This window comes from Anomaloglossus baeobatrachus, chromosome 4 (assembly GCF_048569485.1).
Source record: "Anomaloglossus baeobatrachus isolate aAnoBae1 chromosome 4, aAnoBae1.hap1, whole genome shotgun sequence".
Taxonomy (NCBI): domain Eukaryota; kingdom Metazoa; phylum Chordata; class Amphibia; order Anura; family Aromobatidae; genus Anomaloglossus; species Anomaloglossus baeobatrachus.
Genome location: NC_134356.1, coordinates 585,055,502 through 585,072,598, shown reverse-complemented (window position 1 = coordinate 585,072,598; position 17,097 = coordinate 585,055,502). Strand labels below are relative to the sequence as shown.

General features: G+C 41.4%; 1 protein-coding gene across 3 annotated transcripts in view; it reads left to right on the top strand.

Annotated features, from left to right (window-relative positions):
• Positions 1-17,097, top strand: part of UNC5D (unc-5 netrin receptor D) — a 952,147-nt gene that overhangs the window by 895,414 nt on the left and 39,636 nt on the right. For all 3 annotated transcript variants that reach the window (XM_075346117.1, XM_075346118.1, XM_075346116.1), the window contains one exon: positions 14,411-14,589. In XM_075346117.1, the coding sequence (XP_075202232.1) occupies positions 14,411-14,589 (179 nt within the window). The remainder of the gene's footprint in view (positions 1-14,410; positions 14,590-17,097) is intronic.

The following is a 17,097-nucleotide window of genomic DNA, read 5'->3' as shown; positions in this document are numbered from 1 at the left end:
ACCCAATGCATGATACACACCCAATGCATGACACACACCCAATGCATGACACAACCATACCCAATGCATGATACACACACATACCCAATGCATGATACACACACATACCCAATGCGTGATATACACATACTCATTGCATGATACATACAGAATGCATGACACATACATACTCATTGCATGATACATACAGAATGCATGACACACACATACCCAATGCATGATACACACACATACCCAATGCATGATACACACACATACCCAATGCATGACACACACCCAATGCATGATACACACCCAATGCATGACACCCACATACCCAATGCATGATACACACCCAATGCATGACACACACCCAATGCATGACACACACATACCCAATGCATGATACACACACATACCCAATGCATGATACACACACATACCCAATGCATGATACACACACATACCCAATGCATGATACACACATACTCATTGCATGATACATACAGAATGCATGACACATACATACTCATTGCATGATACATACAGAATGCATGACACACACATACCCAATGCATGATACACACACATACCCAATGCATGATACACACACATACCCAATGCATGACACACACATACTCATTGCATGATACATACACAATTCATGACACACACATACCCAATGCATGATACACACACATACCCAATGCATGACACACACATACTCATTGCATGATACATACAGAATGCATGACACACACATACTCATTGCATGATACATACACAATGCATGACACACACATACTCATTGCATGATACATACAGAATGCATGACACACACAGACTCATTGCATGATACACACACAATGCATGACACACACAGACACGCACACAATGCATGATTGACAAACACCCACACTACAAAGGACTTACAAGTCTCCTCTTCTTCGGTTCTACTAAACTCCTCAATAATACACAGGCTGTGGTGACATTTTGGTCACATGATCAGGATGCCACCAAAGGTCCTTCTGCCCTCTTGACATTGGAAATTACACCAATAATGCAGAACTGCTTTATCAATATAGTTTCTGCTGTAAATGATGGGGGGCCCCAATGATAACCCTAAATGCGAGCACAGGACAAGACAACATTTAGACAACTCCTTCATAACATTAGTAAGGAACTCTATGTGCCCCATAGAAGTCAATGGTATTTTTTTACTTTAATGAAGTATGCGGTCATGTTGACTTGACAATAAAAATTAGGGAATTGTAGAATAGAAGCTAAATATTTATTCCAATTCAGTATATAATAGCTCCAAATTAGCAGTAACTAGCAACAAGAAATACACAGGGTGCTACCGTATATGCTATTTAAAGAATAATTACACCTTTGAAATGTCTTTTCACATTTTAATAGCTTAAAGGGAATCTGTCACTACTTTGACCTTTTCTAAACTGTTAATATGGACATACACATTATGGAGTGCTGAAGAAATACATACCTTTATGTCTCATATAAGAAGCCTTGTTGTTGAATATGATCTTTATCATTTTCAGTAAATGAGCTCTTCCAGGCTATGGGGCGGATGCTGGCTGAAAGATCACTCCGCATCCAGAGCTTATTTTAAATCAAAGGGGCGTTACCAGTGTGGGACAGGTAACTGACGCAGAACAGGAGAAATGAAATGAAATTTGTCTTCTTTCAAACACATTTTTTGCAGCTTCCTGAACTCTGCTTCATTGCAACAATTTACTGGGTAAGACCCCATTGCGCTTTTTTACCCTCCAGCCTTTTATCATTGCAACAATGTCTGCCTGTGAGCTGGGAGCTGAAGCGGAGAGGCACCTGCAGATGTATCACTTAGGCTGCTTTCACACATCCATTTTTTGCTGAGCGGCACAATACGGCGCTTTTCAGAAAAAACGCAACCATTTTTTTGCCGCCGGTTGCGTTTTTTCCCCATAGACTTGCATTAGCGCTGTATTGTGCTGCATGGCCTTGCGTTGCGTCCGGTTTTTGCCGGATGCGGCATATTTAGCCCATGCGGCAGCCGGATGGAACGTTGCCTGGCCCTTTTTTTGTGCGGCGAAAAAAACGCATCGCGCCAGATCCGGCGCAATGCGGCACGATTTACAATGCAAGCCTATGGACGCCAGATGCGGAATCCTGCGGCAAAAACCGCATCCGGCCGCCGGATGCGTTTTTTTTGCACTGCGCATGCTCAGTATCAAGCCGCAACCATCAAAAAACGGACGGGCCGCATGGAAAAACTTATGCAACGAATCCGTTTTTTCGCCGCATCCGTTGCATAGGTTTTTGAGCCGGATTGAGCCGCACTGCAAAAACCGGATGTGTGAAAGCAGCCTTATAATCACACACAGCTCTGCAGTGAGAGCGGCCATCACACATCACACTGGTAACACCCCTGTTATTTAAAATAAGCACTGGAGGCAGAGTTATATTCCAGGCAGGATCCGCCCCATAGCCTGGAAGATGTAATTTACATAAAGTGATAAAAGATGATATTTCAACAACAAAGCATCTGATATGAGACAGACAGGTTTGGATTTTTTCAGCATCCTATAACCTCTATGCCCATATTAACAATTTAAAAGGGTCAAACTGGTGACAGATTTCCTTAAATAATTGCAGATGTATTTGTGTCCGAGAACAGATAACCCTACTGATTACTCAAAACCCCCTTCCCTCACCCACGTGGAGTGCAACGCAGAACATAAGAGCACACAACTCCGTGCAACCTGTTCCGCACCCAAAGTCACTGTGTCACCCCAGCCATTAGAGTAAGAACTGATAAGATACTGACATTAACTAACATCAGAATCCTAGATGCACCTAGAATATACAGTTTCTGTAGTTAACATTTTATACTGTATGTCCAACATAGTAGCCTTCAGCTATTGCATTACGTGCAGAATTTTTACATTTGCCAATGTTATATTTTCCTATGCATATTATATATCTATCTATCTATCTATATATATATATATATATATATATATATATATATATATATATATATATATATATATATATATATAGAACAATCATATATTCCACAAAAGGCATAGAAAAAATGAGAACCAGGTGGAGGAGCCACCCCAGGTTCACAGCAGCTCAAGGAGCATTTAAAAAAAAAAAGGAGAACACGAGCAAAATTGCTGAGAAAAGTTCATAAATTTTATTAAATAGGATTTTAAAGTGCAAGTGCAAAAAATCACAATGATAATATACAAATTTTAGGGAGGAGGGGAGAGGCAGATGGTAAAGAACAGAACAATGGTCTGGTGCGGACAACAGGAAAATAGTAGTATTCACACACAGTATAGCCAAATCACTGGCAACTAAGCATCAAGATGGATAAATAGTAGTATTCAATAACAGTATAGCCAAAATCACTGGCAAATAAGCATCAAGATGGGTGAATAATAGTATTTCACATACAGTGTAGCCAAAATAACTGGCAAATAGAGGTAAACAGTAGTATTCACAAACCATATAGCCAAAATCACTGGCACATAAGCATCAAGATGGATAAAGAGTACCTTATCTCTGATAGGGATGTATATCTCAAATCACCAGCATGTAAACAAGGGGGAAATTTTAAAAAGACCATCGAATCTCAATAAAGAGACGTGGGCATGATAACCGTAGGAGGGAAAATACTTAACCCCGAGTCTGCATTGGCCAGATGCAGACAATGAGGAAAAGAAAATTCACCAGAAAACGGTACCAGTCACAGGCCTATATAGTAATGGATGTACCAATTGTGAACCGAGAGAATCCCCAGCAGAGGTAAAGGACCCTAATCACTGGCCAGTAAGCAGAAGGGATTAGTGTGTGGAAAGGAGCAGGAAAAAGGAGCCTGTATAGTGAAAGTAGCTGCAGTAGTGTTGTATAATCAATTTAAGGGAATATACATGTATAACTCGTGCAACCCCATCAAAAAGTGTTACAAATCGTATAAGACTTTCAAAAGGGTAAAATGAGGGGGGTTATGCCGTGATACACTAATATCCAAAAACACACTGCAGCAGAGAAGCAGGGTATTTAGCCTAAAAGAGGAGGTATAGGCAGGATTCCTGAAGCCCAATCAATTAGTCCCGTGGAGAATGTAAGGGGGGCTAAGAATCCATACAGGCGAATTCCTGAAGTTGGATCAGAATAATTAAATGATCAAATGATCCCCAAAGGCGTAATGGCTGCGGAATACATTATACCTGAGTCCGGTGGTGCAAGGAGGCCCGACGTACGTTTCGCGGCTTTAAGAAAAAGTCGCTTGCCGCTTCATCATGGGGGAGAGTGAAGAAAGGTGCACATGTCCGGTCTGTGCAACTCCTAAATACTACCGCGGTAATTGTACCGCGAATAGGATTCAGAGTTCCGGAGTCAGGAGGGCGCATGCGCGGGACGGCCAAAGAAACGCCCCCCGTTTCGCAGCCCCGGCAGTCAAGGAGTCAGGCGCATGCGCGGGAGTCCGGGCAATGATTGCCCAGACCCCCGCGCACGCGCGGACCCCATAAAGACTCCGGAGAGCGGCCGGGAGGCGCAGGGCCGTCGCGCGCAGGCGCACAAGACTCCGAAAACGGTGAATGGACAAAAAGAGGACATAAACAAACAGGGGACAATATGCAAGTATCTAGGGATATTCAGAATGAAACAGAATGATGATATAAGATACATTATACATAAAAGGAGCATATACCATTAAGATAGTTATAAGCTAAGTTCAAAGAGTGGGCAAAAACAATCATCAAGCTAAAAATACAATGCATAATATTGCCGAAATAGTAAATAGTAATGGTCATAATGAAGACAATCCCAAGGATGACATGTTGATATAGTGACGTCCGTAGTTTTTGGTAGATTTCAGGATTATCGGGTCCAAACAAATTCAGTAGGAGTCATAAGAGGACATGTGGCAAAACAAAAGTGAGAAACTAGAAACAAAGAAGAATAAAAAAAAGGGTAATTAAAAACAAAAGATTAAAAACCATAAACACCAGGCAACTGTTGTTGAACAGAAAGACCAAGGGCATTATTGCTAGATAATAACACCGACAATAAAAAATGTCAGAAATATACAAAAGCCTAAGGTCTTATAATCAGAATTCACTAAAGAGCACATTTTATAAAATTGAAGCAAAACTCAAGGTTTCATTAAGACCCTTTGGAGCGACCGAGTCCAAAGCCACAATCCATTTTGTTTCCCTTTGGGAAAGTATCTTTTTGATGTTACCACCCCTAATACCACTATGGACTACGTCAATCCCCCGGATTTTCAGGGATCTCGGGTCACAATCGTGGAATTTTTTGAAATGGCGAGGTAAGGTTTTAAGCAAAGAAAAATCATTCACTGTCCTGGCCGCGCCAATGTCCCGCACATGCTCCCTCACACGTATCCGTAACTCCCTAGATGTAAGACCAACGTAAATGAGAGGACAATTACAGGTAGCATAATAGATAACATTAGTTGTGCTGCAAGAAATCCGGTGTCTAATCAAATAAGAACGTTGGGAGTCAGAACTAGCGAAGGAGCATGAGCGGACGATATTGGCGCAGGCAAGACAGTGCCCGCAGGGTATGCATCCCAAAGTGGGACCCCTGGAACCAAAAGGGTTAGGGCTTTTTGCAATGTAGTGGCTATGAACCAGGCAATCACTCAGATTACGGGCCCTACGAGCTGTGACTAAAGGGGCAGGGGAGAGAGACCGAGAGAGGATCGGATCCGTTCGGAGAACGGACCAATGTTGGGCCAAAATATCCCGCATCCTTTGCCACTCTGAATTATAAGTTGAGATAAAACGAGGATTTGGATCAGCAGAAGGACGTTTAGATGGTTGGCTGACCAGTGAAATTCTAGGGGTATGTTTTGCCCTAAGATAACCCTTTTTGATGCACCGACGGCTATATCCCCTCTCCTCAAAACGTGTTGTAAGGTCATCAGCCTGTATTTCGAATTTGGCGTCTGATGAGCAGATACGCCTCATCCGGAGAAATTGACCGGTCGGGATAGCTCTAATCGTAGTGGAGTGCAACGCAGAACATAAGAGCACACAACTCCGTGCAACCTGTTCCGCACCCAAAGTCACTGTGTCACCCCAGCCATTAGAGTAAGAACTGATAAGATACTGACATTAACTAACATCAGAATCCTAGATGCACCTAGAATATACAGTTTCTGTAGTTAACATTTTATACTGTATGTCCAACATAGTAGCCTTCAGCTATTGCATTACGTGCAGAATTTTTACATTTGCCAATGTTATATTTTCCTATGCTGTATATATATATATATATATATATATATATATATATATATATATATATATACAGTTAGGTCCGGAAATATTTGGACAGTGACACAATTTTTGCGAGTTGGGCTCTGCATGACACCACATTGGATTTGAAATGAAACCTCTACAACAGAATTCAAGTGCAGATTGTAACGTTTAATTTGAAGGTTTGAACAAAAATATCTGATAGAAATTGTAGGAATTGTACACATTTCTTTACAAACACTCCACATTTTAGGAGGTCAAAAGTAATTGGACAAATAAACCAAACCCAAACAAAATATTTTTATTTTCAATATTTTGTTGCGAATCCTTTGGAGGCAATCACTGCCTTAAGTCTGGAACCCATGGACATCACCAAACACTGGGTTTCCTCCTTCTTAATGCTTTGCCAGGCCTTTACAGCCGCAGCCTTCAGGTCTTGCTTGTTTGTGGGTCTTTCCGTCTTAAGTCTGGATTTGAGCAAGTGAAATGCATGCTCAATTGGGTTAAGATCTGGTGATTGACTTGGCCATTACAGAATGTTCCACTTTTTTGCACTCATGAACTCCTGGGTAGCTTTGGCTGTATGCTTGGGGTCATTGTCCATCTGTACTATGAAGCGCCGTTCGATCAACTTTGCGGCATTTGGCTGAATCTGGGCTGAAAGTATATCCCGGTACACTTCAGAATTCATCCGGCTACTCTTGTCTGCTGTTATGTCATCAATAAACACAAGTGACCCAGTGCCATTGAAAGCCATGCATGCCCATGCCATCACGTTGCCTCCACCATGTTTTACAGAGGATGTGGTGTGCCTTGGATCATGTGCCATTCCCTTTCTTCTCCAAACTTTTTTCTTCCCATCATTCTGGTACAGGTTGATCTTTGTCTCATCTGTCCATAGAATACTTTTCCAGAACTGAGCTGGCTTCATGAGGTGTTTTTCAGCAAATTTAACTCTGGCCTGTCTATTTTTGGAATTGATGAATGGTTTGCATCTAGATGTGAACCCTTTGTATTTACTTTCATGGAGTCTTCTCTTTACTGTTGACTTAGAGACAGATACACCTACTTCACTGAGAGTGTTCTGGACTTCAGTTGATGTTGTGAACAGGTTCTTCTTCACCAAAGAAAGTATGCGGCGATCATCCACCACTGTTGTCATCCGTGGACGCCCAGGCCTTTTTGAGTTCCCAAGCTCACTAGTCAATTCCTTTTTTCTCAGAATGTACCTGACTGTTGATTTTGCTACTCCAAGCATGTCTGCTATCTCTCTGATGGTTTTTTTCTTTTTTTTCAGCCTCAGGATGTTCTGCTTCACCTCATTTGAGAGTTCCTTAGACCGCATGTTGTCTGGTCACAGCAACAGCTTCCAAATGCAAAACCACACACCTGTAATCAACCCCAGACCTTTTAACTACATTGATTACAGGTTAACGAGGGAGATGCCTTCAGAGTTAATTGCAGCCCTTAGAGTCTTTTGTCCAATTACTTTTGGTCCCTTGAAAAAGAGGAGGCTATGCATTACAGAGCTATGATTCCTAAACCCTTTCTCCGATTTGGATGTGAAAACTCTCATATTGCAGCTGGGAGTGTGCACTTTCAGCCCATATTATATATATAATTGTATTTCTGAACATGTTTTTGTAAACAGCTAAAATAACAAAACTTGTGTCACTGTCCAAATATTTCTGGCCCTGACTGTATATATATATTTCTATAATATATAAAGCTGAGTGTATGTATATGTATGTATGTATGTGTGTATGTATGTGTGTATGTATGTATGTATGTGTGTCTGCTAAAGGAATTTGCACCATCGTATTTACAAACATGAAATTTTGCACCGACACCCCATGTGACTCAGGGAACATCATAGACTATGTTTTGACAGGAAAATTTAACCCCAAACTTTACAGTTACTCTCCTAAAAACTTGCCTCCATTAAAGTCAATGGAGATAGGAGCTACAGCTTATTAATAAGAGCTGCGATTGGTTGTTATAGGAACAAAATAAATTGTTAGTATAAGAAGCTTATGTGTGAGGTAATAAGATGTCGGTGGACATCGGTAGAGAGACAGAAAGAGACAGACAGACATAAGCACAGACAGAGTAAGAGGCAGACAGGGAAAGAGACAGACAGAAACTGACAGACAGGGAAAGAGACAGATGAGAAAAGAGATAGACGGGGAAAGAGGCAGATGGGGAAAGAGGCAGAGGGGAAAGAGGCAGAGGGGAAAGAGACAGACGGGGAAAGAGACAGACAGGGAAGAGACAGAGAGAGAACGAGACAGACGGGGAACGAGACAGATGGGGAACGAGACTGACGGGGAACGAGACTGACGGGGAACGAGACTGACGGGGAACGAGACTGACGGGGAACGAGACTGACGGGGAACGAGACAGACAGGGAACAAAACAGACCTGGAATGAAACAGATGGGGAAAGAGACAGACAGACACAGACAAACACAGAGATAGAGACAGACAGACATAGGGATAGAGAGACCGACAGAGAGACTGATACAGAGACAGACAGAGAGATAGACACAGACAGACAGACAGACAGACATGGATAGAGACAGACACACAGACAGACTGGGAAAGAGACAGACAGAGAGACAGACACACAGAGACAGACAGTGAAAGAGACAAACAGAGCCACACACACAGACACACACAGAGACAGGCACACAGACAAAAAGAGACAGACAGACAGACACAGACAGACAGACTGGAAGAGAGACAAAGAGACAGTTACGATCCCGGGCAACGCCCGGGTACTGCAGCTAGTATATATATATATATATATATATATATATTTATTTATTTTTTCCTAGAGAGACGTTACTACTTTAAGATGAAGTTAAGTTAGAAGGGCTTATGCTGCAAAAGGGAGTTTTGTGTTTCTCCACCTAAAGGCATACTCTGCAATTGCACCCTCATGTCCTGTTCTTGCAAAACCACTGACAGAAATAAACTGTATCTGAATCATAGCAAGATTTATTTTTCTAAGTGAAATCCTGGATGTAAGAATTCAGTCCTTCATTTCAAACAGATTTGTTAATGCTGTATGCCTGGTTCCTTGTCTCAGGAGGTGATGGGGAAACAGGATAGAGACGGCTGCATTCTTCTGCCAAAGAGAACAGCTTGCTTGCTTTACAGTCCCCTAGGGTATTGAAATGTTTTATCTTAGATGTGCAGATTACAAAACCTACCATTCCCCTGCAGATTCTATTTAAACTGATATGGCATGTTATGCACCTTCACCGCATCAGTCCTGGGCGCACACAGCTCAACCGGCGAATCATTACATCACTAAAAATGAAGCTGTAGCCAGTCATGGGACACGGCATTCATATCATAAACCTCAAGCACATGTAAATGGGATCAGTCCTGGATGTTATATCTGTTACTTATAGCGCTCCACTCTATTCAAGGGAATATATCTTGTAAATTACGTTATCGCCTTTGTGTGCCTGGCAAAGTCATTATCCTACATGGCCAGTTTTATAGGAAGCCAAATAATACATCAGTGTCTTTACCAAGCAGAAAATGCCAGGACATGTGAACACTACAAAACGTAGAGGATTTTTCTGCTACATTTAATTCTTTTGCATTGGTGCGTTTTTGCTGAATATATCTAATAAAATTTTAAAGCACAAAATACTTGAACCCTGGGCTAAAAATGCACATAAAATAGACACTTTGCATTAGCCAAAAAAACAAAAAAAAGCATCATTTTCCCTTCCTTCGACATAGGATTTTCTCAGAAAAATCAAGACTGCTGGAAAATACGTGCACGTAAAGCAAGTTTTCCATTTAGTTACTATGTGGTGGTGTCTTTTGTTTTACAGAATTACATTAAGAGAAAATATCACTGGTTAAAAAAAAATGAGCAAATACACTGCAGTACATATATAAGAAGATAGTACATGAAACAATATTAGGGTATCTAGTTGACACTCTTCTGATCAAAAAAAGAGTATACGCCTGTCACAGCTGCCTCTTTACATTTTGAGACTAGTGACAGATTCAGTTCTCAAGAGTCATTTCCGTTCTTGACTCTCAACATTAAATGTGTTTTCTTTCCTTTGGTAGTTGTAGGGTTAATGTCAGTATTCCTTAACAGGAAGCAGGCTAATTGCCAGCTTAGATATTTCCAGTTTGGGACCACTCCCAGTCCCTTTATATACCTTCTGCTACCAGCAGAGGGTGCCAGTTATTCTCTTTGCCATTTGGATGCTGGTCCTGGAGGTGGAAGGAGCTGCAGTTTTTCTGCAGATTGCAGCAGTCTGGTGCAGAGTGTTCCCCCCGCTCTGTCTTCCTTCCCCGGTGCGTTGTTCTAATGCTGCGGTGGGGCTAGCGTTCTTCACCTGCCCACTCCCTAGCCAGAGACTATTGTAGGGTTGATTAGGGCTTCAGATTCCTGCTTGGTGACAGGTGAGGAACTTGTATAGGAACTGGCTAGGAGTGCAGAGTACAGTGGCAGGTATGTTGAGGAAGTGTCTATCTTCCCTCTCACTTGTCCTCCATTGTTAAGTGTCCCTGGTGTAGCCCTTGTTTGTTATGGTGTTACCTTTGCCATTGTATGTTTTTGGCTTACGCCAGACTCTCCCCTAGTCCACATCATGACAAAGTCATCCCACTGCGACAAGGTGTACCTAATCAAGATCGTCCTATCTCTAGTTATTCTCCTCATTACATGCTGGCAGATCTCAAAATAGATAGGGCAAAACAGAAGCCAGGCCTGAATGTTTAAACACCTGACCGTGAAAAACATTTAGACAAGTGCACATGTCAAAAATGGGGGGCCACATCCCTAATTATACACCGTACAAAAAAATGAACAAAACCAAAAGAATGGGCTGACAGCACACCTATTGATAAAAGTTTAATTTAAGTGCACATTCACATAGTGGCCATTAAAAGGAAAACTCTAGGATAAACAGAATTATACACAGAATTACATTAAGATACCTTAACTGTAAAATTATACATGTCAGTAGAAAATGGGAGATCTTTGAGAATCCTAGAAAAATTGTCAAATGTCCCAGACACTCACAGAATCTTTTCAAATCCTCAAGGAAAGCAGTGAATTTTGGAAGGATTTTCTCAAAGGGGGGTGTATGGGAATAGGTTAGAAGATGCAAGGAGAAGGTGAAACACGCATGGCCTGACAAATGGGGTGCAACTTTTTGTACACAGCTTTGTGCCACTCACATGAACAAAATTAAATTACTGTTAGTGATGAGCGAAACCGTGGATAATCGGGTTTGCCTAATTAACATAAACTATATGAAAATTCCAGTTTGACATCCGAACTTCACACCAAACGATGAACCCCATACAAGTCAATGGGGACAAGAAGTTTTGAGCTGTAAAATGGTCATAGTAAGCGGTAGGGGGCTGCAAATTAAAGTTAAATGGTAAGAACAGGATAGTTATAAATATCGTGTTTTCTGGAGAATCATACTGCAGTCAGGCTGTGTTATGGGTCCGCTGATTAAGGTATATCAATATTCACTGCTTCCTGCACCCACTCTCTGTGCCAGTGTCTGTTATTGGTTGTAGACTGCTATACATGCATCCCACTCTAAATCCGCATCTGTGACTGGTTGCAGTTTGCTGCAGAGTAATGTAAAAAGAACGACAGAAATAATTTTAAAAAATGACGTAGGCTACCTCCCTATTTTGATAGCGCTGGTAAAATAACAGCTGCAGGTTGCAGCCCCCAGTTCTGAGCTTTACCATGACTAGATATCAAAATAGAGGGGGGAAAAAACGTAAGGTTGCCCCCATCTTTGATATGCAGCCACGGTAAAGCAGACAGATGAATCTGGTATTATCATAATGGGAGGAGCCATGGCTATTGGCACCCCAGCCCAAAAATGCGAGCACGCAGTTGCTCAGATTTATTGTATCCATTAGATGTGACAATTCTCGCGCCCTACTTAGCTCATCCCGATTGCCCTAGTGCGGTGGCAATTTGTATAATATAAGGGGTTAATTACAGCTATGATTTGTCAGCTGCCATCAAGCCCTGGATAAGAAATGGGAAGGGGTCTATGAGACCCCTCCATTACTAATCCTGTAAGTGAATAAATCACAAACACTGAAAAAAAATCCTTTATTTGAAATAAAATACACACACCTTTTTTCACCCCTTTAATAACCCCCAAAACACCCTTGCAGAGCTGACGTAATTCATAGGAAGTCTCACAACAATGCTGGCTCTGCTATATACTGAAGTCATAGTGTGTGGGAACATTATAGAACATGAATGCCTAAAGGCAGACATTGACTGAGCCGAAGCAGTGCGTGGTGACATCCCTGAGTTTACTTGCAGTCACAGCTGTACATTCCCACCGTCCCCCACCTGTGACCACAGGTAAGCTCACTTCAGGTGAACTCACTGAACTCAGTGAACTCATTGAGTTAAATGAGACCTGCATCTTCTGGCAGAAAACTGTATTTTTTTGCCAAGAGATGCATACTCCAAATTCCTTCACCAAATCTGCATGTTCTGACAAAAAATTGCATCTAAATGCAATGCAGTTTTAGTGCGATGTTGATGCTTTTTTTTGCGAGGAGCTGCAGATTTGGTGCAGGAGTGTCTACAACCAAATACCCAATGTGCACACATTGCCTAATCTGGTAATCTGGCATTGAGTTCAATGACTTCACTTAAGGTGAAATCACTTAGTTTAATGAGTTCCCCTCAGGTCAGTTCACCTGAGGCCACATCTGTGGTACCATGTGAACCTCCAGCTGTGACCTTAGGTGAACTCAGTTACGTCATTGCTCAAAGCTGCACATGCACAGAGCAGGTATCACCGTGGAACCTTGTGTAGATTACTTTGGAACTGCATGGATGTTTTGGGGGTCAATAAATTGCTAAAAGAGGGTGTATTTTTGTTTTGTTTTTAAATAAAGAATTTTTCCTTGTTTTATGTTTTTTTCTTTTTACTTACAGGATTAGTAATGGAATGGGTGGGTCTCATAGACCCATACACATTACTAATCCAGGGCTTGATGACAGCTGACAAATCACAGCTGTCATTAACCCCTTATATTACCCTGATTGCCACCACACCAGGGCAATTGGGATGAGACTGGTAAAGTACTGGAATTCTCACATCAAATTGATGCGACAATTCTGGGTGGCTGTGGGCTGCTATTTTTAGGTTCGGGAGGGCCCAATAACCATTGGCCTCCCCAGGCTGAGAATACTAGCCCCTAGCTGTTGGCTTTATCTCGGTTGGGTATCAATTTTGGGATGGGAAGCAGTGTTACAGCTGTATAGCAAACACTTGTAAGTATATCCTGCTTTATCAATTTTACTTCCTTTTTTTTTCCAATGATTTCCCTGGGCAATCACAGTCATGCCATTACTTGACATGGCTATGATGGGGATGGAAGTGCTCACACCAGAAAAGCTTGCTGATTATCTGCTCTGCAAGCTTTCAACAAGATTTATTCAGATAACAAACCGAACATGAACTGGACATACAGGTAAAAGTATGTGTTGGGGTTTGGAACCCGGACACCTGGTGTCTGGTATGGAATCCAAACTTTCTCATCCCTAATTACTGTACCAATAGATAAGGTCTAATCATACAGTTTTGATCAAACTTATAATTATTCTAATTGAATCAGCTTTACTTTCCTCAAATTTATTGGCATACAATTTTTCAGCCAACAAGTCACCACCCACTGTGTGTTTGAAAAAAAAATTGGGGGGAAAAAAATAGAGCTAGAATCTGATTGATTAATTGGGATGGTTTATTGCTGCCCTAATAAACCTCTCTCATTGAATTCATTGTACAATTTAGCTTGTCGAATCCAATCTCTTGTGGTTTCATATATCGGCGTAATTCTCTTTTGCTGTATTTGAATACTTCATATCCTGTTTACTGATCATATTTGTCAGATTTATATTATTCTGCATATTAATATTCTTAACAATTAAAACAAGTGCATACATAATTCTTTAATTTATTTCCACAGGTGTTGACATCTTTTCACAGGTGTTGAATGTCTTTTACGCTGGCTTGTTCTACATAAGCATTATAGTATCATTAATTCCTAATTGGCTGCTCTAATTAGCATCTCTTGTATATTTCCATGCAGAACGAGCGTGAAACCATAGCTTTCTTTGCACCAGAGGACAGCAATTTCCTGGCACACACTGGTCCGAAAGCCTTCAAGATCCCACACTCCATCAGGCAGCGGATATGTGCAACGTTCGACACGCCTAACTCCAAAGGAAAGGACTGGCAGCTGTTAGCACAGAAACTTTCTATAAACAGGTGACTGGTTTTGTATCGCACCCTGCACTTCTTAAGATACACAACACCCTGTTTTTATGTAATCTTACAGAAAGTAACAGAAAATCTGCACCAAATCATTCTGATCGAGGTCACCTGAAAAAAAAATCAACATACTACCTAATCAAAATTCTGGTTAAATATTTTTTTTTTAAGTTTAGAAAAGCCATTTCTATATACCCTATTAGAGCAATGAATAATGAAGGTCCATTCTCATGGTGCTACCAGTCTTCATCAGATATCCGATGAAGACTGTTATACTGTGAAGCCGAAACGCGTTGAATAAAGAAGTTATAAAGAGAAACAATTCGTGAGTGTCAAGTAGTGTTTGAAGGAAATATGGAGGGGTCGCTGACCCATTACTAAGGCACCACCTGAAGGAAGCTGTGGAGAGGTAGAACAATAGGGTCTTAACTGATAAAAGACAGAAAAAATGGAAGTAGGTACACTCACCTAGAGGGGTTGTGAGAGTCATAACTCCTATGATTGTGTGTTGGCTTAAAATGGAACAGCCGCAGCCCCGAAGTGATCCAGCAGAATAACAAAAGGGGAAAGAATCGGGTATCATGTTGACCTGTTATTGGCAATATTCATTAAAGACATTGATTAAATTATATCCCCTCATTTGAATGGTGTATAGTGCAGCAAGATACCCGGCTCTTTCCCCTTTTGTTATTCTAAAGCCTGCTTTACACCATATGATCCAGCATACGATATCGTATGCGATCGTACCAGCCCCCATCGTATGTGCGGCACGTTCAATTTATTGAACGGGTCACACAAAGGAATAACCCCCCAATCACACGTACTTACCCGTCCATATGACCTCGATGTGGGCAGTGAACATCCACTTCCTGGAGTGGGAGCGACGTTCGGCGTCACATCGACGTCACGCGGTAGCCGGCCAATAGAAGCGGAGGAGCGGAGATGAGCGGGATGTAAACATCCCGCCCACCTCCTTCCTTCCGCATTGCCGGCGGGAGCCGCAGGACGTAGGTAAGATCTGTTCATCATTCCCGGGGTGTCACACACTGCGATGTGTGCTACCCCAGGTACGATGAACAACCTGACGTTCAATTTTTAGGAATTGAACGAGGTGCATGCAATGAATGTTTTAACGTTCAATCGCAATCGCACGTAGCTGTTACATGCTACAATGTACCTTACGATGCCGGATGTGCGTCACGTACGACGTGACCCCGCCGACACATTGTAAGATATATTGTAGCGTGTAAAGCGCCCTTAAGGCACCACCTGTGAGAGAGTGCTCATTGGATTCTCAAAGCACTAGTGATGAGCTATAGCAGAGAACATTTCTTTTTCTGAAGAACTTCTATTTTCTTCCATTATAGAGAAATTGACTTGAAACAACACTGTGTAATGTCTTATGTCTCCAGTGATGGCTCTGTAGGGAAAATGGAATGCTTTCTCTAAGGACTCATTCACACATCTGATATTCTGGTACGAGTGTGATCCGTATTTTCCATGGATAGCATTCACACTGTGATAGTCTATGGGGCCATTCACATGTCCATCGTTTTTATGGACCTCAGAATATTGTGAAGACATTTCCGATCTTGATCTGAGAGTTGTAAACAACACACAATAAGCCAGCTCACCATTAGCATGTTCTGGAGTGTGTCACTATGTCCGCACATTTATGAATAAGACTTAACAAACTTGTCTGTCGAAACGCATTGGATCATTTGTCTTGAAATCTACTGTGGTTGCCTATACCGCATATCTGTACTTTTATAGTGTGAAATAAATGGACTTATTTTACTCATCCCTAATCTGAGTGTTGGATCAAAATTGGCAATGCAAGCCTATAGGTTTGTGAAAAAATCAGACCACAATCAGATGACATCATGGACTGTCAGAAAGGAGAAGTTGGAAATCTTTTTTTTTCTCCACATACAAAAAAAATTGATGACACTCAGATCAAATTGTGATCAAAATTTGATCCAAAATCGGTCCATTTTTCTTGTACATGAGAAAACAGATGGCTGAATGAGGCCTTAATCCCCCCCCATATAACAGCTGATTCATGTGGACTGCAACATGAGAAAAATTTGTTGTCAGTTTATTTTTCGGGGACCCTTTTAACAATTATATATTGTTTGAAGTGAAGCGCCCCTTTAATAGGTACTTGTATGGCGGTATTACAATATGTTGTAGTATTTTGTGTCTGATTTCCCATAATTAATGTGATAACCCGTTAGCTTTTTGCAGGGGAAGGCAGACTCTATACATACTCTTGAGGTGACTTTGTAACATGTTAAAGAAAACTTGACACCTTGGAAAGTACTATTTACCTAAAGATATAGGGTTAATCTGCAGGTAAAAAATGTTAATCATGGAGGTGAGCACTGAGAGGCTAGTTACTGTTCACATTACTGCTCATTATACTGTGTATGGCACTTCTAAGCACACCCCTGCACTTTGATTGACAGCTCGCTCTGCAGTTCATCTTCAGCTTTTATCACACAG